At 34.6% G+C, this 27,340-nt stretch overlaps 2 protein-coding genes across 2 annotated transcripts in view; both read left to right on the top strand.

The window, feature by feature from the left end:
* Nucleotides 1-27,340, top strand: part of LOC123533700 (gephyrin-like) — a 473,298-nt gene that overhangs the window by 89,663 nt on the left and 356,295 nt on the right. The window lies entirely within an intron of this gene.
* LOC123565068 (uncharacterized) lies at nt 5,427-6,734 on the top strand. The gene has a single exon (XM_045359080.2). The coding sequence runs from the start codon at nt 5,427-5,429 to the stop codon at nt 6,732-6,734; it is 1,308 nt and encodes a 435-aa protein (XP_045215015.2).

Below are 27,340 nucleotides of genomic sequence, written 5' to 3'. Positions count from 1 at the left end.
TATTTTAACTTTAAGTAAAAACATGTGATCATTATGTCATACGATATTTGTTTGGAAAGCTATTTCTTGATTCATTATTTGCTTCTACAAATTTATGCTACACAGCAAGGCGGGAAAGTGGTACCAGGATATTGTGTTCGTATTAACACTGGGGCGCCTGTACCTGACGGGGCAAATGCTGTAGTTCAAGTAGAGGTTTGTACCTACATCGGTGAGGAGCAGGTGATTCGAAGTCAGCAATCTTAACTACTCTGAGGGAGTGGGGGATTTCTATAGTTGTATGTAATCTGCTGTCTCACATCCAGCGAGGGTTTAGGGCCTGTAGGTCCCCCGTACCAATATGAATAAAGATAGCACGGACATACTATCTTTTGGCACTAACCTCTCGATAGCATCGTAAGAGCGGACAGTTATATATTTTAATGTTCTCTACTATCTCGTAAAGCAGCATTAGTGCTGGAAGGTTTATGGTTGCATGTGATTTGCTAGCACATGTATTATCATAATACAATAGGTTTATTATAATTAAATAGTAACTTAATTTGCAAGTTGTATTCGGCTGGAATGGATTTTTGCTAGATCGGATCTCACGAGGCGCGCAAGGCTGTGTTTGATCCGACCTTGAGGGATTTTCTGTAAGGAGTTCATTGTTTAAATAAATCGGAGATCTTGACTAAGTCAAAATAAACACAAAGAGCATAAAAGATTTTATCACTTGCAAAAGGTATTCGAACTGGAGTAATGAATAAGAGGATTCTTATGTAGCACGAGAAGTAGTCACCTTGGTTACTTTTGGGGAATTTCCTCGACAAGACCAGAGTGATGGCGTAACGTCATTTATCCGGAAAGCGTAGAATATAGCATGGATTCGGCGTACGGAAATAAAACTCACTTATTGAATTAATGGCAACATGTGAGTAAATGTATTACAATGACACTGTTACTATCTTTCTACAGTGAAGATATGATGCTAAAACATCTGACACGTTAAATAATTCTAAATAATGTATTAAATTTAGCGTGAAATATGCGGTTTACTTTAAACATGGTCAAAAGTATCTCAAAAGTAAGCACACGGACCTGTACAGTTTATTTCACCACATTATAGGCCATGTGTTTATCTACAACTGTGAGAAGTTTCATTAAAATCTACATTGTAGAAAAAATGCTATTCACGAAAATGTTTTGAAAGTTATGATTTCCCCATAGACTCCCATTATGAAAAATAGCGCGAGGTCTAATTTTTTCATATCAGTAAAAAATCAAGCACACGACCCTATCATTTTTATTTTTTGCTTAATTTTCTAAGTATATTCTGAAGTTTTGAAAAATAAAAATTTAATCAAATTCTACATTGTAGAAAAAAAATCGATCCAAATGTGCAGAACTACCTTAAGAACTTAAATGTTTGTGTCGCTTGTATCTCAAAATGCACTTGACATGGAGCCATAAAGCATATGATTATTATCCAGCATGTGAACTTTTGCACAAGAGTTATAACCCTTGACAGTTAAAATATGCAGTAAGGGCCTGAAAGTTTGCGTCACATTCACCTGAAAACATTGTTTTACCTAGAACCTTGCAACTCAAGAAACGTTGTTCAGCATGACAAGTTGTGCACCTGTAGTTCATATTGGGATTTATCTCAATCACACATTACTTTCCCCTACTAAAAATTAAATAAAAAGATATATATTTTTTATATTCTTTACACACACAGTTTCTTTTAGCCTGTGTTTCGTAACGAGAGTTTGTAACATCCATCCCCCGTGCAGCGATGTCTCTCATCTAAACCCAAAGTAGTATGAAAGCTTACTGAGTCTTACAGTGTCAACAAATATATTTGACCTCACACCGACAGGAATTGGGGGCACCGGTGGACACACTTAAGTTGAAGAAGCAACTTGAAACAACTATTTCATAGAAAACGTAAACCGTTAGGCCAAGGAGTATTTAGTAAAGAACACAACAGATATAGAACGCCCTACCGGCGTGAATGATGTAAATTTCCTTCTACCTTATCCGTTATTGACACTTTCATTAACTCATAATAATAATTTTACAAAAGTACATTCAAAGTACATTCAAAGCAATATTTTAAAATATTGAACATTTTCCTCCTGAAAGACACGTTTGCAGATCATTGCCTACGCATAAGCTGTTTTTCTAAACTGTAAAAAATATATTTTGAAACATTTGGCTTAATTGTCTTGAACACTGACGTTTATCATGTCATCTTCCCCCGTTTTTGTCTTGTGATTTTGGAGGTCGCTGAGTGCTCAAGCTTTATTAATAAGTATCTATAAATGTCATCATTTTCCCAATTACTTTGAGGAAGAGGGGTATATTTTGCTCTTTTTCTACTGCTTGTCCGTTCATTGGTTGGTAGACCATTTTGTTTCTGATCACTAACGAGAGAACACCTTGTCTTACAATGGCAAAACGTTGTAGGATGATTTTCTGTGAGCAGTATATGATCACTACTACTTTTGTAGTCAGCAGGTAGAAAGAAAAGGTCACGGTGACAGCTCAATAACTAATGAGCGCTTTTGCAAACAGTCGTCAAACTTCATAGGCTGGTTGCCTGTGGTCATTGTCGAAATTAAGTGTTTGTCTTGTCACTTGTCATGCAAGAATATTTTATTTAAAAAATTGGCTACCTTCATGATTTTATTAGGTTGCCTTCTGGTCTAGTCATAGTATGATTCACTGTCAGTACAGAAATCCTGGGTTTCGAATCCTGGTCTAGGCACTGGAAATTTTAGATGTATTCTTTAGTGGCTCCCGTCTTACTAAAGGCATGTACTGGTTTTTCCAAGAAAATACTGTTTCGCGTGTATCGGTCTTTCATACCGGGCACTTTAAAGACCCAGTCTATTCGCAAAGAGCTAGACTGTTAGGTTAGCCGGACAGGTCTGAATCTAAAAGATCTCCCCCTCTCTCTCTCTTGTGTTATGGGGGCTTCAACTCGCTCTGTTCCTGTGCTCAGATCGCTCTGGGTCTGTACCGACAGAGGATGAAGTGGTGCCGTGAATGGCTGCCTTTGTACGTAAAACGCACTGGAACGTCTTTCTCATGAAAAAGGCGCTATATAAATCTGGTATAAAACATTGTATATATTTGAAATGTCAATGATTTATACGTTTGAAACAGTGTGAATTTAAATAAATTTAGTTACCTTGTTAGATATTTGTTCATTGCAGTCACAGTTTTTAATTATAAGACGAAGCCTGGGAAGCAGGTCTAATAGGAATTAAGAAAATAATGCATTTGCCTTTCAAAGAATGTCTGTAATAAGATGTCACCTAATTTATTGATTGTCTCAAATCATTTGGCTGGTATATGGAGTCTGCGTCAGGCAAACGTAAGAAGGATGCAACTGCAGTGCGGGATAAATACGGTTTTCTGGTGCTACATGAATTAATTAATTAGGAACAGGGTTGTCAAATCAATCATTGCAACATTAAGGAGGTAGGTTACATTGATTTTTGTATGTGCGCATACCCAACCGGAAGTTAACGTGACGATTTACGACGACGTTTACGACAAACTGAATGTGTTTATATATCCATTCTTCTTATAAAATGATAATGAACCTGTCTCCGATCTGATGCTTTATGGTTTAATAAGGGGGTATTGCTGTAAGTTTTGTAAGCTGTGAAATTTGTTAAAAAATGCAGATAACACGAAAATTTTACTTACGATAGAAATAAGATGATTTAAAGCCACATCAAGAAGAAAGATAATTCTGTTTAATATTTTTATACCCCCACAAAACGAAGTTTGGGAGGGAGTATATAGGAGTGAGCTTGGCGGTCGGTTGGTCCGTCCGTCCGTTGTTTTTTGTGGTTTCCGGATGATAACTCATAAAAGGCTTGACTGATTTGAATGATTTTTGATACACAGGTGTAACATCAGAAAATACAGGTCATGTTCGAATTTGGGGTCAATAGGTCAAAGGTCAAGGTCACGGTGACCCTGAACAGTTATACAGTTTCCGGATGATAACTTGAGAACGCTTGGGCCTATGATCATATATTTTGGTACACGTATGTAACATTATTATTATAAAAAAGGTCAAATCCAACTTTGGGGTCTGTAGGTCAAGGTCACAGTGACTCGGAACAGTTAAATGGTTTAAGGATGATAACTTGAGAACACTTGGGCCTAGGGTCATAATTTTTGGTACACAGATGTAACATCATTAAATACAGGTCAATTTCGACTTTGAGGTCTGTAGATCAAAGGTCAAGGTCACAGTGACTCGGAACTGTTAAACGGTTTCCAGATGATAACTTGAGAATGTTTGGGTGTAGGATCTTAAATGTTTGTACACTGGTGTAACATGATTAAATACAGGTCATGTTCGACTTTGATATTAGTAGGTCAAAGGTCAAGGTCACAATAACACGAAGCAGTTAAACGGTTTCCAGATGATAACTTGAGAACGTTTGGGCATAGGATCATGAAAATTGATAGCGAGGTTGGTTATGACCAGCAGATGACCTCTAATGATTTCGAGGACAGCAGTTCACAGGTCAAGGTCACAGTGACCCGGAACACTTAAACGGTCTTCGGACAAAAACTTCACAACGCTTTGGACTAGGATCACGAAATTTAATAGGGAGGTTGGTCATGACCAGCAGATGACCCGTAATTATTTTGGGTTCCAAAGGTCAAAGGTCATTTAAACCTCTTCCGTACAATAACTTGAGAACGCTTGGGCCGAGGATCATGAAACTTCATAGGGAGGTTGATCATGGTAGATGATCTCTATTGATTTTGAGGTCTGTAGGTCAAAGGTCAAGTAAGTTCAGCTTTGACATTGCCTTAGTTCTGTGACAAGGCCATATTGTGGGGTATAATTCGTCATTCCTGTGACAACTCTAGTTTTATAAGAAATAACGATAAAAAGCAAGATATAAGCTATATATTGGACATATATGTGTTACAGTACGAATTACAAAGGTCAAACAAGAAAATGAGAGCCTAATATTTTAATTAAAATATTCATGCCAGTAAGACAGATTATATGACCATACATTACGTATAACGTATGACCGTTCAGTGTAAAGGCGATCCCTGCATTTTACCAAAGTAGATTAATGCAACATTTACTGAATGGACACCAGAGAGTATTGTAGATGAAAGTAGAATTTGAATTATTATTTACCAGATTTTTATAGCGCCCTTTTCATCTATAAGATAAACGTTCAAAAGCGCTGAATTATTTGAACAAGGAAGAAGGACTGAGTATCTTAGATAGAATATTATATGTGTAGTTTCATCGCGTGGGATTATCATGCTATCAACTCAATAGTTCCGCGTGTTTAAACTATCCTAGATTTTCTTTTTGTTTCACAATTTCAGAAATATTTATGCATGTTAAACTAACATTTGTTTTATAACACTGATCTGTGCACTAAATGACAAACGAATGCAGCAGTACGTCTAAGACTTTGGACTTTTACTACAATGCATTCGACCAACTTGGATATTCCAAATCACTTGCAGAAAAAAGAGTTTTGCTTTGGGACAAAGCGATCGAACAATTTATGGTACGTGGTAAACTTTGGCATGAGAAGAATGATAATCTTGATCTGATCATTGTTGGAAGTCGTGGAGAAGGTTGTGGAATTTTAAGCGATGTTGACGTGTTATTTGTCCATTTATATGTTAAATGTTTTGAGGAATCTCCAACTTTTTTACCAGAGAGACCCTCACAAGCAGTATTTCAACTCGATTTTAAAGATGTTCCAGAAGGATACACAACGTTGAAATTGATAAAGATTGACGATCTCCTCGATGCTACCCAGAGATCAAGTGACCCATATCTGACAAACATCAGGGATGCACTTGTGGAAAAGAATGGATTGTGCTACCTAAGAAACGATCGGTTAATAATTCACGACATATCTAATTTCCTTAATGAAAGCATTACCAAAGAAACTGTATTTGCGGATATAAATGGGCCTGCAAGGTCAGTCATATTTGATGCTAAATATATAAATGTGTCAATGGATCTCGTTCAATCTTTTCCATGTTTTGGTCCATCAGTTGGTTATAATTGGAGCAACCGACCCAGAAAGTACAACTGGCCGCCCAAAAACTTGATAGAAACTGTGAAAGGATTAGATGTCCTAGTAGTTCCCGTTGGGAAGAAAGATGCAACAGACGAAATTTTACAGTGGAGAATCTCACAGACATTCGCTGAACAAGCGTTGGTGCGTTCTTTTAACGATCCACAAATAAAAATATTTGCCGCACTAAAAATGTTGGTAAAACACGAGCTAAAACCTATTTGTGAAAATATTACTTCCTATGTTGTTAAAAACACAATATTCTGGGTTTTCGAAAAGTCAAGACCAGTTTACACGAAAGGTGACTTCTTTGATGTACTTTTGTATTCTTTGAGATATCTGAAGGTGAGCATAGAATGGAAGTACTTACCAAACTACATGATGCCCTCTAGGAATTTATTAGAAAGTAAAGTATCTGTAAGGGACAGAACAGCATGTGTAGGCCGCCTTAATGACATGATTGAAGAAGGGTCTGACATTTTATTAAGATGTCCGTTAGTGAATGAAATGTTTGAAATGCCCCACAATAGATTGCAAGAGAAAATGATTTACAGAGAGCTTCTCGATCAGATATTTCAATCAGTAGTCGCATTCCCATCTACAAATTTAAAACTGTACTTCAGATTTCTCTATGAACTGAAAAAATCGAAATAAGGAACATTTTATTCCAATGTGGATTTTTGCGATTTATCCATATATACGGATATCTAATCCACTCGGATTTTTCAGCCGGATGATCTCGATGACAGATGAAGAAATTATTGTTCGTTTGATTGATGGATGGGAGCTAGGATACTATAAAGAATGACTTGCAAAATGAACGTACGTAAATACTAAATATTACGAACATTCAACCAAGAGTCCACCTAGTTGTGTATTTTTGAACCAGTTAGTTAATTGTTTTGCATGTTTTCCGTGTTAACTCATTTCAAACTATGAATTAATAACAATAATCTTAAAAATGCTTGCGAAAAAATAAACATAAATATGCTTACTCTTGTTTTAAATGTTTAATTTCAATTTGCATTGCAGTTCATTGGAATGATATTCTAGCCGTTTATCCATTATTTTGATTGGTCATAAATGAGAAAACGTATGTTTTGATTTCTTTGATAATAATAATCAAAGTTTCATTTTCGTTCTGTAAAATTATTGCAACTTGCGCTGTTATCATATAAAGTCGCTTAACCATGAGAAATCGTCTGGTATAAATATATATACAGGTAAATACGTACTAAACAGGTAATAAAGCAACACTTTCGGGCTATCCAGATAATGACGGATTGAGAAAAGTCCTTAATTCTTCTCAATTAAAGTGGCATTTTCATGTTTTAGGTATGCCAGTTCCTGTTTTTATTTCATTTTGGACCTATTCGTGACATTTTTGGTAACATTTTTAAGGACAATTTTTGCATTTAAAGAAATGTTTATAAAATCTGGAAAGTAGATCCCTCGGACGCACCGAGAACAAAGCAAACAGTGAAAATTGCAGACGCGGTTTTATTGAGTCTGTTCATGAGCAGTAATGGAATATAAACCTTATTACACAGGTATTCTTATCCATATTTCAGCTGTCAGTTTGGAAGATCTTCGTAGTGTTGACCTGTCAGACGAAAGATCTCTCTTAGAAGATACATAACCTCTACTTTCTTTGTGCTTTTTGTGGATAAGGCTTAGCCTAGTAATTCTTTTTTAAAATGGTACAAGATATGTGGGAAAGCTCTCACAAGACAATTTTGTATAGAACTTACTGTAAAATTTTACTACTGTGCTACCTTACTATATATAGATAGATAACCAGCAAAACTATAATTGTTTAAATAACGGAATGTCATACAACAGCAAGATTCCCCCATTTTTCTTAAACGACATACTTGGATTTGCAAAACATTCAACTTCCAGCATCAAAAATATGATCTACCTTTTCACCAAATCTGATTGACTTAAGTTTTTGAAAGAAAAATGACTAAGATAACTAAGATAGAGTTATATGCGAAATAAATAAGTGATTAAAGCACAAATTAGTTAGATATTTTTTGAAATGTGTTGATACACAATATATGAAAATATATCGATATATCTTTTTATTACGATTGTAAGCAAACGCTTACTGTATAAAAAGCTTTTCTTTAACAGACACTGCCAATTATCCATAGTATCTCCATTTAAGGAAATTGAAAATATGCTAGCAATACATTGATATTGAATTCAAAAAGTGCATTTATATCATTGTTTGTTTGTTAATTTGAATTTCGAACATAATATTCTCCAGGAGAAATTATGTATGAATAATGTTTAATAAGCAAATGATGCTATTTTCCTAGTCCGGTTTGGTCATTGAACAGACTCAAGCCTACTTTAAATCAGCTTGCTGTGGTTTTGTACTTTCCATTACCTCTGTTGAACATATCCAATTAAACAGTGCTTGTTTTTATTTTGCTTTCAATTGGTTGCTTCTTTAGGGAGTGATGGGATCTAAAATTACCATCTGCAAAAACGTCCGAGCTTTATTGTGAATTCACACCAACCGGAAACTTTTTGAACAAATCACATGTTTTAGCTGAAAAAGATGATTTGTTTTCCAAACAACCGCCTAACAGATACTGACACTGACTCGGTCAAAAAATTATTTGTATATGTTTACTCCTACAAATATGCTACTTACTTAAGGATGACAATGTGACTGAAGCCAGTCCTCTACTACATCTGTTGTTTGTTGTCATTTATTCGAGTATAGCAGGCAAATACTGCTACAGAAGCCATGAACACTGGTTATAGTTGTTGGCCGTTATAATTAAAATCAAACAAACAATCGGACTCGTGTCCTAAACCATATACTTCTTGTTTATCATTCAAGCACACAACAAAATATTTCGGAATATTTTGGCTCGCTTTATTTCTCTGCTACTTAAGGAGGAACCATACAGTAACTTTTCTTCAGACAAAATCTGCCTTGAAATTATTGTACCGGCAATATTTTTTAACGTAAATCCATAAATTATACATGAAATGAAAAATGACATGAATCTCCAGACGATGATTTAATCGGAATTGCTCTATGTTTTCGCTTTATAAAATGAGAGCCAAAAATCGAGTTTTCTTGTTACTTAAATTTTCCACAAAAAATAGCTTCGCTCAGCATTAAAAAAATATCCACCCGTAATTTTTGTTTACCAAAATTTAATACTGTAGAATCTGGTAAATAAGCGTATACGCCTATAATATTTATTCATTCACCTGTTTCGGATATGAGCCACGCCATGAGAAAACCAACAGTGGCTTTGCGACCAGCATGGATCCAGACCGGACTGCGCAGTCTGATCAAGATCCATGCTGTTCGCTAACAGTTTCTCTAATTGCTATAGGCCTTGAAAGAGTCTGGTCTGGATCCATGCTGGTCGCAAAGCCACTATGTTGGTTTTCTCATTCAATGCCCCGAGTGAGGCTCGAACCCACATCGGTGATCGGGCAAGTGATTTCAAGTAAGCGACCTTAACCATTCGCCACGAAGGTCACAGGATGTTATGAGCTAGGATAAACACTACAGCAATTAACTCATTATGCTTGAAAAGTACAATTTTATTTGAAGAGAACATGGTTAAGAAATTCTCATAATGTTTAAAATGCAAAGTTCACCTTTAGTGCTTTAACTTTACAGACCTAAACCGCTCCTAAACTTTTAAGTTGTTCATCGTTCTGAGCAAGGAAGTATAAACTACATTTTGTGGCTTGTCAAGGAAACATCTATAACTTTTATGGGTTTCTAATAGACAAGTAAGAAAAAAGTATGCGTTGATATACTGCACCTAGTATTCCTGGAACTTTTGCCTTATATGGGACCCTCCGTAGCCCTCCACTTACATCACTTGCCACTCACTACTCTGCGTTCGATACCTCGCTTGTGGTGTAATATATTTCAGGAAACCATTCTTTGGCTAATGGAAGGTCGGTGTTTCTACCCAGGCTGTAGCCTAAAGAAATGCTCGAATGGCCTCTTGAGGTCATCATCCACCAGCAACAGCTGAAACATTGTAATTTAGTTTAGTTTAAACAGTATTTTGTACTCAAATAAGCATAACATGATATGTATATAAGAAAGAAAGTGAAAAGGTGTAAAAATTTCTCAGCAATGAGTAGGGGAGAAAAAAAAGAAAAAAAAGAAGAAAAAGGTTCAGCTCTTAATGATTCAATCCCATCGCGAATCTAACAAAAGTCAAAACGGCCTGTCGCTGATATGAATTTCTGTGTTTTTTTTTAGTATTATCAGTTTATTTTGCTCATAAGTTAGATGTTAGTTGTCAATGGACAGGGAACAAGAGTGAAGATGGTGTGTCGTTGTTGTGTCGTTGTTGTGTGTAATTAGGACAGGGCGTTAAAAATGACTTACTGTCATAGCTACAAAAAGGAGATTCAATTTGTGTAGAAACAGATCATGTTTAAGTGCACGACATGAAAATCTAAGGCGTTGTTTGCGTTTAGATGTTTAAATGAATGTAAGGTTGTTTTGCTAGTGGTAGAAGATGGTAAATTGTTTCATTCTCTTATTGCAGAGGGCAAAAAAGGATGTTCGATACAGTTCTGTTCTACATCATAATAATGGTAACCTCTGTTATTGTCTTAAGTCAAATCTGTGCTGGATACGTTCGGGAATTAGTCTGTACATAAATCATTAGGAGTTAATTTGTATTTCATTTTATTACGCATCCTTCCTTTAAAAGTTTAGGAGTGAGCAGGTCTGGGCCACGGGACCTAGATGGGTTAACTGATGGCATTGCGTCTTTAATATCTTGTTCTGAAATGTGTATATGATCAAGGACGTGTGGCGGTTGGCCGGGATTGTCTTGGGTTGAGTTGTTGCTCTCGTCAATTGTTGATTGTTTTCAAAAGTAGGAGTTTCATTAACTTTATCTTTGTCGTCTGATGCTATTTTGCCATCATAGGACAAGTTAAGGAATGTAGATGACTTTATCTTATTCATGAATTTCTTAGATATTTTAAACCATGTTTTGACATCAAAATTTTCATGATTAAGCTGGTCATTAATTTTATTTTTAAAATCATTTTTGGCCTTTCTTAATTCTTTTGTGACTTCATTTCGTTTACTTTTAAATTCGTTCCAAAGAGATTCGTTATAACGTAGCTTTGCCTTTTTGAAAAGTCTACTTCTTTGTCTTATAAGTTTTCGAATTCCAGAGTGAAACAACGGTACATAAGAAGTATACCAGTCGATTTTGTTTAATAACCCACGAAAACTATCAAAGTCAGCCTTGTCGTATTTCAAAATCTTCCGTTGGAATGAGACTTTGTAAATGCTTTAATTTGACTTAAGGACACTAAGGGGTCGTATTATGTCGGTGCGACGTTAAACCCAACCAAGAAAAAACAAGAAACTAAGGGGTCGAGGGGTGTTTTACATGATTTTCCCCCATATTCTTAAGAATAAACATACTGTGTAGCATACCAAAATGAAGGTAAACAATTAAATAACATTCCTTTAGTAACATTTTCTGCATCATGATTCTTTTAAGACAACAAAATATATAAAAGTCGACTGTTATCTTCAAGCAGATTCAACTCTCTCATCAGTACTTCAAATGAGCTAAAGTTTTGTGCGCAGTATCGGAGGCCAATAAACTACCAACATGTATCAGAAATTTACCTAAATTGAAAAAAAAGAAAGAGTTACAGACAAAAGATAATAGGTCAGGGTAGATTTCGCGGAAGCACAGAGCATCAAAAACACAGCCCCAGAGCCACGCATTTGCAAACAACAAAAAGAAGCTGTAATCGAAAAATATTTCAGACGGGTTGCTTCAAACATCCAACAAGTACATATTCATTCATGCTAAATATTGATAGAGGGGAAGGAAATAGTAATAGACGAATTTGGGTTGGGACGGTGGGGGGGGGGGGGGGGGGGGGGGGGGGATGACCCGAAGTGGAAAGTTGAACAAGGACGAATATACATGGGAATTCCGTGTTCTTTAGAAACAGTCGCACTACAATGTAAACCACAATAGCGCAGACACTCATTTACCAAAGATAAACATACAATTACGATCAACTGAATAACATAGAAAAACGAACAAGCAACACATAAGAAAACAGTAGGGCACCGTTATAGACTCACAAGCATACAAACGCACCCACACAAGTAGGAAAAAGTCAAGTAACGTCTTTGGATTCGGCTGCCAAAACAAAGGGGAGCCACAAATACTTACTAAAAGTAAAGGGGGAGGGGATGCAAAAAGTAACGTAATCAAAGGGAAAGGAGCGGGCAATAAGGGGAGTGAGGCGGAGGAAAAACGCTTACAACAAACAAGAAAACATACGCAACAGACAATACAAGACAGACAATACAACCAGTTGAAAATAGGGGCACCGCCTTGGAACGGTCAGTAACCTATATAAAGGAAGCAATTATTTTGGAGTATCGGTTTCTTTCCCCCAATGAATTAAAAGTGATATAAATCAAGAATGGGTTCATTTATTTTACTGTGATACGCTTTTATAGAAAAAATTTCAAAGGAACAGACAGTTTGTATGCAATTTCCTTCATAAATAAAGGAATTGAATCACATCAGACACTTAACCTTCATTCTTTCAAACCATGTATTAATGGGTCCATAACTTGTACATTATTTATAATTATTCACAAATTATTAACCCACTCCACCAAGACAGCCAGTCAAAATCAGTTATATTTAACTGATGGAAATCACCCGAATAATTTCGATTTCATCAGGGCAATATAACTCCCTTTAACACTCCATCTAGAGCCTTGAATGACCACATAATGGTTATAATAATTGAGATATTCAGGAAGTCGTATGCTGTTTAAACTCATGTCAAATATCTTCTGTAATTCTGGAAATTCATCAAATATTTTTTATTTATATTTGAACTTTTAAATTCATTTTGGGCGTCTAATAGAGGAAAGTATGGTGCACTTATATGAAATAAAAACAAAAATGTCCAAAAAATGTCTATTGACCCCCTAGTGTATCCTTAAAATGGTGTTATTGTGACTTACATTCTAACAGTTTAATGTTACTTTATTGCTCTTACGTCTACTTGTATTATTCTTATATATACAGGTACTTTTATTTACATACGATTCTATAAGTAACAGTTCGGAATCTTATACTTAATTCGTATGTTGTTAATATTTATATCATGTTACTCCCGTACCCAGTTGTCACGATTATAAACACACATATTTCTTGTATCCAGGGACAGGTTTCTTAAGTGTACTAATTGAACCTATTAACTTAATGGAGAGAGCATTATACTTGACTGATTCATTAACTGAAATAAGGAAATTTCGAGATAAATGAAACCCCTTAGGCCTGACAAGATTAACTTCCGTATTTTTTTTGTCTCCGCTATGATTTGTTGTTCATCAAGTATCGCTGAGTATTTTTGTTTGAATCTTCTAGAATTCTATTTTTATCTGATTTGCAAGGAAATAGTAGGCACTTAAAAGTCACCCCATTATAATAAATATGTTTATAATAACCAACAGTCAGTTCACTTCCGTAGCTCTAAAATACTTAAAACAACGATGACTTCGTGCAGATAAAACAATTGCATGTTTATTGCTTTTAAACACGTCTCACAGTTTGATTTAAAAATTATCTTCTATATTGAGGTGCTAAATGTTTATAGGATAGCTTGAGTTTTTAACATTACTCCTGTTCAGTTTTAATCTCTATACAGAACAGCATATTTTGTCAAAACATAGTTCCACTGAACAATTCTTGATAACTAAGTTAGCCATAAGTGCTCTGTAATAAATTGTCTTTTTCTAATTAAAAATATTTTTGTCCAGTTTAACGTCACATCGGAATGGTAAACGATCATATAGCAGCTTTCTAGCACTCACGGTTGTAGAAGACTTCAGATGCCCTTCCAGGCAATATTTTAAGCACAGGTGGATATATGTGCAGAAAGACAGACCTTCAAATAAGCCACAGATAATTTTAATTTTAAGCTTTTAAATGTATAAATGGGTACAATAAACAGAAGACAAAATATTCTGAAATTATTTGTATGTTTGTATAAATTTTACAAATTGTTATATTCATGATACAAGTAATTGTTTGTCTGATTGGTTTTAAGTTTTAACGCCATTAGTATGTCAGTTAAGGATGTAGTATACCTTGTCCTAGGGCAGATTCAAAATAATTAAAGTTTTATTTCTTGTAATTCATTGTTTTAACTGCAATAATCTTTAAGTTCGTTGTCCCTGTCGCTTCAAATACAATTTTTCAATCAAGATTTGAAGAACATGACCCTCCAAAGGTAGTTGATATTTAATATAAGAAGGAAAATATGGATATTAAACACTTTTCAGTGTATTTCGGTTTTATTGTTATCGGTAGAAATCTGTGTTTTTGATTTTTTAACAGTATATACAATAACTTTCTAATCAAACCTTAAAATGTATATGTCGCGCGGATCGTGTTCCCATGGTAACGCAATTTCTCTTATTTTAAAGCAATTGTGTATGATAACATATTTTTCGAAGGCTTCAGTGCCATACTCTTTATGACCAGTATGGAATATTAGCATAATAATATTAGCAGAATATGAAATACTTTACATGGTACTCTAGTTATCTTAATTTTTAACTATTGCAACGCTAATGTTTCAAATTATCTTTAAGTTATATCTTGTTTTCTTAATCGTAATTTCTTAGAAAAATATCGAATATTTATATATTTCTCGTTAAATTTAGCTTCAAAACATGTTATTTCTAAGACAAGTAACATGATTGTTTCATTTGCCTTATTTTTATTTTTCTTCTTACAGCAATCTTTAAGTGCCATATGACGGCTGTAAAAAGTCTCCCCGTACTTAGATTCAGTGTTGTTATATTTTCTGGTCCTTTGGGATCATAGAGTCCATTCAACATCTTTGTAATAGAGTTTCGCTTGCCGGTGCTAGGCGGCGTGAGGATTGTTGCACTTTCATTACCTCTCATGAACAGACTAAATCAAAACGAGTCAGCTATTATTTCGCTTGGTTGCATTCTGTGCTTCCGAAGGATCTTATAGATTTTATTATTTATCTAAACAAATATCAAAGTAATAATTGCAAACCCAATGATTATTCCATAAAAATGTCAGGTGAAGACTGTTTTTAAAACAGTCTTCATCTGACATTTTTATGGAATAATCATTGGGCTTGCAATTAAAAACAGTCTTCATCTGACATTTTTATGGAATAATCAATGGGTTTGCAATTATTATTCTCATGGATAGGTTTGAAATACAAATGAAAAGCTGAAACTATGTTCCTGAAATAGACCAGTATCATTGCATATGAAATTTACATTTTAGACATATAGTTCATTGATTTCGTTTCCATGGTAACACTAATTCAATTGAGGATATCACTAATGTCTACAGAAATATGAACAATTTTAGAACACATATTTATCATATGAGTACAAAATGATCGATGGAAACGGAAAATAGGTATTACAAACCAAACTATCCAATATTTATTTGAAAATGGAATGAATAAGTAACCTTACACCCATCTATATACTCGGTAACATCAGTCTATATATCCACTTTTTACCTTCCACATTTGAACATTAGTGCATAAAATGCACAAATATGTTATTCAAAGCAACAAAATCATCAAAAATTAAAACAAATACTGACTGTTTGCAAATTAATCAAATGATAAAATGCCAGGAATTACGTACTTTCAAGAAATTAAGGTATACTATATCATTAAGTAACAACACCAGTCCTGATGTAACATCATTCGCATCCTAAAGGAGATATGTTTCCACCAAACCTTACAGGAGTTATCAGTGACCATCCTCGTTTTGCATATTGTCGGCATTTCCAGTTCCATAATTTTCAGGACAGTTATGATGTTTTGGCCACTGCTATTATATATGTTTATGCGGATATCCACCAAATCTTACAGCAGTGATCAGTGCCTAGTCTCATTGTGCATATTGTCGGCATACAGAGCTAACGTAATGAAACGACAAGTTCTACTTGTAAGCGACTAGTTTTATATCTATAGTATACACATATTTTTCATGTAAACCGCATCCAAATCCTAGTGAGGAAGCAGTTCAAAATCGCAAATTCATGGTGTATTCACTGCAATGATTTTAACCTTACAGTTACTCGGTTACAAGAACCTATGGACAAAATTTCTACAGTCAAATGAGGTACTAAGTGCAATCACAACCCTATTGTCTACAGTAATTTCTGATAAACGTTCACTTTTCTTGTCCTAAACTGTTATTTCACCATGACATTTAGTCTCATTTAAAGGTCACTATTTTCCCTGCTTAAAATGTAATGCTTTCTGAAGATAAATGCGCTTTCCTCGTAGATGACGGACGGTAGGTAACTGAAATGCTGTTAAGGTTCATGTTATGTGGTTGGTTACCTCCCCTCATCATGTTTACTAATAGGTGCACCCTTGCTCTTTGGAATTAACAACCCAAATTATTTAGATCAAGTGGGAGGGGCCTTCTAGAAAGGTTGTTATATCTTGGAATATAACGTAGTTTGCTTTAACCGTCCGTAGTCTGTTTAAGGGATAAGATATACATGTATGTTTTATTTCTTCACAAATACAGTGAGTGAGTGAGTTTGGTTTTACGGCGAATCGACACAAAATGGTCATATATCGCCGAGTCACAAATACAGAGATCAGTTATACAAATAAACACAGTGTCATATAACCAATCTTGCAATTAGTGAATGTTATACAAGCACGCAACTTTCAGATTCTCGCCCACTACTAAAACTAGTTTATTTTAATATTCTGAATCATCTGTTCAGCGTCTATTTTCAGAACATAAATTACAAGGTAAACACATGTCATGACCTGCTGCAAATGATTTAACGTATTTAACTGTGAAGTATTTACTAATTGTTTTAAAATGATAAAATATATGTTTATATTGTTTTGTTCTCGAATGCCTTGTTGCATAGATTGTTGCTTCAAACAAACTGTTATTTAACAAATAGTTGAACTTGCTTTTTTGCATTTAAGTACCTTGTTTAAGCTTAAGTAAAACCAGTGATATAAAAAGGTTATTCAAATTTCAATATTTATTTTATTTCCCATACAGACTTATTAAAGACATATAAAAGGAATAGTAAAAACCTTTTTGCAGTTTGTCAGATCTTTAAAGATTATTTTTATGTACAGAAAATCTCTTAATAAAACCTCCTTAAAATGAATTAACATATAACATCTTTACACAGAAAACACAAAATGAACTTATGCCATGTGATTATTCTTTGGTCATGCATCTTATTTAGCAGTTGCTAGTAACAGTTTTGCTAAAGATATAAGGATACAATACTTGTTCGGTCAGCTGATGAAGGGACTGAAGAGATAGAAAACAAAATCTTGAAAGCACTAACTGTTGGACAAGATATAAGGTATCTTAAATGTACTTTAAATATGGTTTATACATAAACAAATCTGATATACACGAGATTCCACCTCAAAAATAACGTAGAAAGGTCGTTTTTTTTATTAAATATCGAGTGTGATGCTTCGACTTTATCTTCACTTAGCGATTCAACTCACAGACTTGGGTAACTCTTGTAACTGCTAATAATCCATTCCACACAGAAGAGCCGATCCTTACTAACTCTGCTTTTAGGTGGAATTGACTGGTTCTCGGTCTGTAATTGATGTGCAGAATGAGCAGCGCAAAAGCAGTTTAACTTACTTCCAGGGCCCAGACTGTGACTGTAAATGATTGTAGATTGATTATATTAGCGTTACAGTCTACCCTTTAGTGATGAATGTTGATAGCATTGAGTAAAATGCACTCCTAAAAGACGTTGTCAAACCTTAAACATTATCACTACATACTGAGACTCGCTGACTCCATTTCTGCGGTTGTAACCTATCAAGTCCTAGCTTGTATCGATTTTTGAGCCATCTTCAATAATGAAGAATACTTAATTTATGCATATTATTGCATTTCTAGAACTTATACTGTTGCACCTTTTTTATTTTCTTAAGAACAATTGTGTCGGATATAACTTTGGGGAGAACAAGTTTTGTGTAAAGGCCAGAAACAAGGGCCATCTAAACTAGATATCCTAGCAACGGTTAGAGTAACCCTTATGAGATGTTTCAAACATCCAGTTGTTGGGTCATGTCTACAGAATATGAGGTTAGTTCTGTTTTAATTTATCGTGTACAAAATGATTTACTATTCCTTTTTCCGAACTTTTTTCTCACTGATTTTCTTAACACTTTTATTTCATGATGGGTATGTTTGCATGTAAAATAATACCGTTAGCATTCTTTAGACCTTAATGGCGACCCAGTCGTCACGGACTTAATTACTTTTTGTTTCTTTTTAACGTAAAACTGCACTGATAACGTATTCGCTTATTGAATATTTATTGGGACAAAATGCTGCCTTGCATATATTGTTCTGCATGCGTTTTATGTCACTAGATTCTGGATAATGAACAGAATATCAAAAGATTATTTTCGAGAAAAGTGTAACAGAAGTTATTAAGGACAATATTTCTTGAGCGTGATAACTCAAAAGTTGCTAAATCTGCAAAGGTTCGTAACTATTACAAGGCACTTTGACATATTATGAATATTACATAAATAGGATCTCCCTTCGTCTCATTTACTCTCATTGATTTTACTTTCAATATGCCCCCAAAGGGGCACCCGTCCAATCTGTTTCCAATCGATAACTGAAGAACTCTTCGGCACATGAACCTCAAACTAGGTAACTTGATTGTGACCAGCAGATGACTTTTATTGATTTTGAGATCCGTTACTCACAGGTCAAGGTCGCAATGGTTTTGAGCTTAAAATGTTAATGTTAACAGAAGGGCGCTTTGGCACACAGTCATGAAACAATAGCATGACTTGCTGTGGTCAGTAGATGACTTTTATTGTGATTAGGATCAGTAGGTCAAAGGGCCGTAAGTAGCACCAAATCCCTTTTGGTCATATTGCGGCGTTCCTGGCTATTATGTGGAGGAACACTTACAATTAGTTGCTTCTCTGAGTATTATTTCAGGCGCAAATGTGCCTCAGGAAAACAATTTGATACTCAGCAAGTTAATTCCATAAAAATAAATGAATTCTACACCAAAAGTGACGTTTGAATCAACAGATTGAGGGGCAAGAATTTCTATATCAGCGACCACAATCACTTGTTTACGTAGGCCCCCGAATCATCAAGAATTTTTTTAAGTAGAACTCTTCGAATATTTATCTAGTGCTGGTTAAGATGGTCCAAAACAGTGTAGCTTAATGCATTATATCATGCTCTTCTAGATATGTTAAGGAAAGCTCTTGATCAAGCAAATATCATTGTTACACGTGGACATGATTCCATGGGAGAAAAGGTTTGTACATTGTATGTATAAAATTTTACATGATATTTTTTAAAAAAAGAATTTCATTTTCATTTGACTATGAAGTTTCCAACCTGCTTGTTCTTGCTGGTGTATTAAAATAACTGAATTGTAACTGTCATCAAAATTGTGCCATGAAATAACACCAGATATTTGCTTTGACATTGTCGTCCCTACGTATTATATTTTTATGTAATTTGTCCTAAGAAGATTGTATAAAACAAGTGTGTTGGAAAGTTTTAAAACCTATGCTACAAGCATTTGCATCAGCTATCAAAACTTAACAAGTAGATAAAATAATAGAAAGTTGTATGTTTACAGCATCTTCTAAGACATGTTTTAGAAAAAGACTTGAACGCTATGATACATTTCGGTCGTGTCTCTTTCTCCGATGTCTTAATGTTCCATAGAGCTTTCAATTTTATGTAACGGATAGATATAGCAGCTGTCCAAATAGATATTATCGCCATACAAATAAAACAAGATGACACTTTAACACGTCTTGAACAATACATTGCATTTCACTTGCCCATTATTGACTCAGCTGAAAAAATAGAGTTCAATCTACCTTTAGAATGAAATGTTTTCCTTTCCCTTGTTGTAAACGTTGTATTGTAAGATACTTTCCTGTTTTAAATTTACAGACAACAAACAACGTTCTCTACTTTGGAATACAATTGACAACAAAACTATTCTTTGGACTTCCCGGAAATCCTGTGTCTGCCATGGTAACATGTAAACTTGATATCATTCCCGCTGTGAATAAAATGGCTAGAAAGCAAAATTCCCAACGTACTGTGATAAAGGCATATTTTGTTCAATATGTTTATTCTTGCTTTTTTTTAATAGTGTAATATGTTAGTATTTCTAAACACTTTAAAAATGCAGTATTACTTAAATCTTCGTCATGTGTTTTTGTATTGTGTTTCCATTGAATAGGTCAAAAGCTTTGACTCATAGTTTTTTCTGTTAATTTGCAAAAGAAAAAAATATGAATGCTATAATTTATACAAATATACAAAGTTCTATTTAACAGTCGAAACATCTGTTGATGATAGTATAAAGGGTGCAGTTTCATCTCTCTTGGTGGCACGGATTGGAGAAAACTTGCATCTGGATCAAAATCGACGTTAAAATTTCAAGATTTAAAAATTTTAAGATTTAAAAATTTAAGACCCTATATCGCTCACATGAGTTTAGTTGCTTGCTTATACAATTTTCGTTGCTAAAGCTTCAAAACAAAAATAACTAGGTGAGTAGGTCATGGTAAAGATTATTCAAGATAACAATTGAAATCTGCTTAATATTACACAAGTGGTCCAAATCTCTTTGCTGTAGCGTCAAAAACAAGAAAGTAAATTCATGGTGTATTCCCTGCAATGATTGTAACCTTACAGTTACTAGGTTACAAGAACCTATGGACAAAATTTCTACGGTCAAATGAGGTACTAAGTGCAATCACAACCCTATTGTCTACAGTAATTTCTGATAAATGATCACTTTTCTTGTCCTAAACTGTTATTTCACCATGACATTTAGTCTCATTTAAAGGTCACTATTTTTTCCCTGCTTCAAATGTAATGTTTTCTGAAGATAAATGCGTTTTCCTCGTAGATGACGGAAGGTAGGTAACTGAAATGCTGTTAAGGTTCATGTTATGTGGTTGGTTACCTCCCCTCATGTTTACTAATAGGTGCATAAAATCTGGAAAAACAAGAAAGTAGTTAAGTAGGTCAGGGTTGAGAATATTAAAGGTGAATATTGAAAACTGTATAAACAATTATATACATAGTCCAAGTTTCAATGCTGTACCTTCAAGAACAAGAAAGTAGGTCATTAGGTCAAGATTAAGACTATTCAATAAAATCTGGAAAGTAGATCCCTCGGAAGCACCGAGAACAAGGCAAACAGTGAAAATTGCAGACTCGGTTTGATTGAGTCTGTTCATGAGCGGTAATAGAAAATGCAACACTGCCCACGCCCCCTAGCACCTCAAGATGAGTATTGAAATCTGTATCAAACATTTTATATGTGGTCCAAATTTCTTTGCTGTAAATTTAAAATAAGAAAGTATGTCAGTAGGTAAAGGTTAATGACATTAAAGATGAGGATTAATCTGTATCAAAAGTTATAAATGTGGTCAAAATTTCTATGCTGGACCTTCAAAAACAAGAGAGTAGGTCAGTAGGTCATGAGTAAGACTATTCAAGATGTGTATTGAAATCTTTATCAAAAATTATACATGTGGGCTAAATTTCTATGCTGTAACTTCAGAAAAGTATGTCAGTAGATTAGTAAATCCAATGGTCATGTCAACAAACTTGATAGTGGACCACTCGACAATATTAAATACCAAATATCTAAGATATGGGTCTTTTGGTTCTGGACAAGAAGATTTTTGAATATGTTTCCTTTATAAGTCAATGTAAAACAAGGGACCCCTCGGCATGGCATTGACCGGAGGGTCATGATTTAAACAATCTTGGCAGACACCCACAAGAGCATGCCTAATACTAAATATCTAAGCTCTGGGTCTTATTATTTAAAACAAGAGTTTTTAAAGGTTTTTCCCTATACAAGGCTATTCAAACCAGGTGCCACATGGGGCGGGGCCAGTGTTAACCCCAGGTGGGGATAATTTGAACAATCTTGGTAAATGACTACTATACGTTGCTACATACCAAATATCAAGAAGCACTACTGGATGTACATACCATTAAACATGGTTTAAAACTCTGTAAAATATCCATTAAAATAGGAAAAACCGTTAATTAACCCCATTAATTCTTGCATCACTTTATTTAACAGGTTTCACAATATTAATGGGTTACATGTTAAAATACCATTAAAACACCCATTTTTGACCATGAATCATGCCGTTAAAAATTTGGTTTGGTGGCTAAAAAAGTTTATGGCTTTAAAAAATAATGAATGAAATTCTGTATATTTTGAATTTAACAGGATTATTCATGGCCCTTTACTTTGAATTAATGCCCATTAAATGTTTAGGTTCTGTACGATTTCATTTAAGAGTAAAATTAATGGCCCTTAACAGCAATGTGATGCCCATTAAATCCTACATTCTGTAAAATGTGATTCGTATATTTTCAGAAGCACAAAAAATATTTTTGTTTTTGGTTTTGGCTTGCGCTCGTCCCATTGAATGCTTTTAATTCCAGTCCAATATTGTTCTAAAATGGACTTTAATCACAATAAATACATACATACAACGCAAACATTGTCTATAATATATCATGATGTTATATTTATTTGCATTAAAGTTATCTTCCCTTGATGCAGTTCCGCCATTTTCTTCAAATGTTTGCCAAATTGTGTTCCTACGAAAAATCGGATTTATTTCAATAAATGTCGGATGAAAACATATTAATTTATTTGATACCATCAATCTGCATTATTTTGGTAAGAGTAAATACGTAATGATGCATGCCACTTTTCTGTTTTCTGTTTTTCCTGTCCAAGTAATCAGCATTTGTATACGAAAGTGGTAGGGGTAAGGAATTTACATTATGAGTTGTGTCCAGACCAGTTTAGATTTTCAAATTTTCCAATCCTCGAGTAGAAACTAAGGTTTATAGAGAAGTGAACAGTACACATGATTGTGAAGATTTACACTCTGATTTGAATTCACTTTGGGCATGGGCAGACCAATGGCTTCTTCGTTTCAGTGAATCAAAGAGTGTGGTACGCTTGATTAGGGGGAGCTACTTGTGATACAATCCCTCAAACATTTGCTCTTAGCTGTTTAAGTGCATGCACCTGAGCACAAAGTACTGAAGGAGAGCTGAATTGTGATCGCCCATTGTATGATGACATTGTTATCAACAGTGGCTTTTTGAATACACATGTACCAAAAATAATTTGTTAGAATGTTTGTCAATATAAAAATGTTGGTTAGTTAAAACTACCTACATGGTCACTTGATCTTAATAGTAAAACCTTTAAACCGGTACCTGTAAACCCTTCTCAGTACAACACAGTACAGTACAATACAATATCCATTTATTTTCTCATTTCATAAGAACATATGACAGAATAAGGATACAATATGACAAATGTTTGTACAAGGCTGTTACATGTGTTTACATAACAAAATAATGAGAAAAAAAGAATCAAATATTCTTCTAGCATTTTACAAAAGAGTACATATATATAGATACTATTACATGTGTAGTAATACGTAGTTTAAATCTATAAGGCAAATCTCAATATGAAGTTGATAATCTTAATAATGTCTAGTTCTGGAGGTAAATTTTCATGGCCTTTAATTTGATATACCATTGCAATATTACAAACTCATTAAAATTGAATCTGACATATTTAATGAGACCATTAACTAATTAACAGCCATTAATAGAGTATTAAAAAAATTAATGGCCCTCTTAGTTTTTACTAATTAATGTGAAATTAAGGGGTACTTTTTTAATGGCTCATTAATTTAATGCCAATTAAGAAATTTTCATGGGGTTTTAAGGAGCCAATTAAATTATTTTAATGGTTTATTTTTAGCAGCTTTTCATGGCCCTCAAAGTCATTTTAACAAAGTATATTTTACCAAGGTTTTAAAATACTTATTTCATGGCTTTTTAATATATGGCATTAAAGCTATGGTCATGAAAATGCCATTAAATAGTAAAAAGTAAGAGGTGAATTTTAATGGTGACCTGTTAAAACTCTGTTAAAAATGTTTGAAAAAATTAAGGCCAACTTCATGAGCCTTTTAATGGCATGTGCATCCAGTAGTGAAGATAGGATTATTAAAGTGGCCTTAAGAGTATTAACATGGTTTTCCTTTGATTTGACTAGGTGACCTAGTTTTTGACCCCATATGACACAGTTTTGAACTTCGCATAAGAAGAGATACATTCTGACCAAGTTACATTAAGATAGGGTCGTAAATGTGGCATCTTAAGTGTTAACAAGCTTTTCCTTTGATTTGACCTGGTGACCTAGCTTTTGACCCAACAAGACCCAGTTTCGAACTTGTCCTAGAGATCACCAAGAAAAACATATGTGCAAGTTGCATAAATGAAACCTCTATATGGCTAAAAGGGCCAAAATAGAAGGTTTTGCTCCTTAAAGAGGCAGTAACTCTAGAACCCATGATGGAATCTAGCCAGATTTCGAAAGGAACTGGAATCTTGTATTGCGACTTTAGTTGTGTGAAAGTGTGGTTAAAATCGAATGTAAAATGCCACTTCTATCCTGTTCACAAGGTACAAATTAACAAATTTTGGCTCTGTCAGGGATCAGTCAGGGGCCATAACTCCGGAACCTATGATTAGATCAGACGAATTTATTATGGAATCCAAGATCTATTTTTGTTAAAGATATTTTGCAAGTTTGTTACAAATCAAACCATAAATGAAGTCTTTTAAAGCCGAAAAGGTTAAAATAGCAAATCTTGGCTTTTAAGGGACCATAACTCTAGAATCCATGATGGAGTCTGGTCAGTTTCCAAAAGGAACCGAGATATTATGCCAATAAAGTTGTGTGCAAATTTGATTAAAATTGATTGCAAAATGTGATCTCTATCGTGTTCACAAGAAATTGTGGACGGACTACGACGACGAAGGGAGATCACAAAAGCTCACCTTGTCACTACGAGACAGGTGAGCCAAAATACAGAAAATCTTTTTATTTTCATTCTTATTTTTTTGAGTATAAATCTTTATCATCACTTAGTGTCAATATCGGTGTGACTTGGTGCAGAGAGGTATCTCTTTTATTGCACTGAAGTACCATGACTGTAAGCTATATAAAGAGGTAAAAATCGAACGTGCTGCAAATTGATAATTGAATTGTTGCATTTTGTGTGGAAGCAGGTGTTCAACTTAACAGAAGGAATATTATCCTTGAATTTATACCACTTTTTTTGTCCCGTAACTCATTCTTCTTATCGAATGCTTCTCACGAATCAACTTAAGGCGTGTTGCTTGATTTCTTTATAAGCATATACGAAAGTCTTCAACAAATATAAGAGATATGACTAAGAGACTGTACTAAAGATGAAAGGTAAGGATAGATTTCTCGGAAGCACAGAACACCCCAAATACAGCCGTAGTGTCATGCATCGCAAAGTAGGCCCCCAGCAAAAAGAAGCTGTAATAGAAAAATGTTGAAGACGGGTTGCTCAAAAATCCACCAACAACTACTTTTAAATTATAAAAAATATATGCCAAATTAAAGAAAATGGGGTTGGGGTGGTAAGGGGTAAATAAAAGGGTTGGATGTTGGGGGAATTGGAGCAAGGATGAATATTCAACATGGAAAGCCACGTTCCTTAAACGCCGTATTCCTACAACGTTCGCAGACACGCCCGTACAAAACACACGCACACGCACTCGCGCATGCGCAAACGCTCAAGCACACACACACGCACACACAACTGACATACACAGATTAACAAACAGACAAGTAAGAAAAACCAACACTGTGGGGCACACGCTTAGAGGACCATACGATATTAGTTGAAATGCTTGTTCAATATATGTAAACTGGTCGCTTTGGGAATATTTGTTGAATGCTCTCTATATGAATATCTTATCTTATATCCATATAGTGTTGATAGATATGCTTAAGCAAAAAAATTGTACAAATACCGTTAAGTAACAAAATCGCTTTTTATCAGTTGCAGATAAGGATCCTGCGTTATATGTGCAAAATTAGAGTTTTAAAACGTTCCAGATATGCATCAAATTTTACAATGTATTAGATAATGAAACGGCAAACATGCGATTTCAGCATTTTCAGGGTTTTGGGGAAAGCTATGTACATTTTGAGCTGTAATTTCATTGCATTAAGAGAGTACGTAACGGAAGAGAAATTGCCGAGTGTAATGAAATTCTTTTGGGGTACATATTGAAAAGCCAGGTCACTTTCCGAGGAAATGAAAGATTTTGTACAGTTTTAATGACCTGCTGCTGTAAAGAAGATGGAATTGCTCTGATATATTGTCTGTATTAAATATGCATTCAGTAATTGGGGAAAAAGTCACTCGTTTATGTTGCTGAATAATATACTGTTTACATCAGGTTTTAATTCATATTAATAGCAAAAAGACAATGTTAAAGTTCTCAATTGAGGCACTATGAATTGATTAGCTAGACTCTTTTCCCGCATTTTTCAGACACTTTAAGGATCTTTATAGACCTGTATTGTATATGAAACTCTCGTGTTATAACCACCTGCGGGAGAGCGTTCGCTGCTTATTTTGTTGGACAAAATTTACCTCCATTCCACTCTTATATGTTATGTTTGTGACCGAGACCGAGTTATGTGTATTAAAAGCTGCTGTGTCGAACATTAGGAAAAATTCTAAAAGTCGCAAAAAAGATATGTTGACGAAACTGTGCGAAGTGCGGTTGAACCGTTCTCATTTCCCTTGCATTAAATGAATTGTTTGTCTAGTTTAACACACGTTATTTCTAGTATATTTTCAAACAATTGATCTTCACCATAAGCAATTTCGTCTTCAGTGTTCATGTTAAATCAGTTGATTCACATTAAACTCAATTTGTTGACTTAAAACTTTTTGCAACATTTTCAGTTAAAATTCAAGTACATTTGTAATGAGAGGAAAACCATAAGGTTAAAGCATAACATAATATGCTGACAGGTATTTACTTGAAGCGGTTACACCTACTAGGTGACCTAGAGCAAAATGAATCTTTAGTTTCTCTAGTCCGTTTCCGCAGAATGAAAATATCCAATGTAATCACAAAGAATGTAAACAGGAAGGGGACTAATAAATCACTTTCATAAATAAACTTCAGGGTTTCAGAAATCCCATGTCTGGAATCCGGTGGCTACCAGAACATTCTGTCGGACTACTAATCTTTTTCA

Source organism: Mercenaria mercenaria, chromosome 1 (assembly GCF_021730395.1).
Source record: "Mercenaria mercenaria strain notata chromosome 1, MADL_Memer_1, whole genome shotgun sequence".
Lineage (NCBI taxonomy): Eukaryota > Metazoa > Mollusca > Bivalvia > Venerida > Veneridae > Mercenaria > Mercenaria mercenaria.
This window is presented reverse-complemented; position numbering and strand designations above follow the sequence as displayed.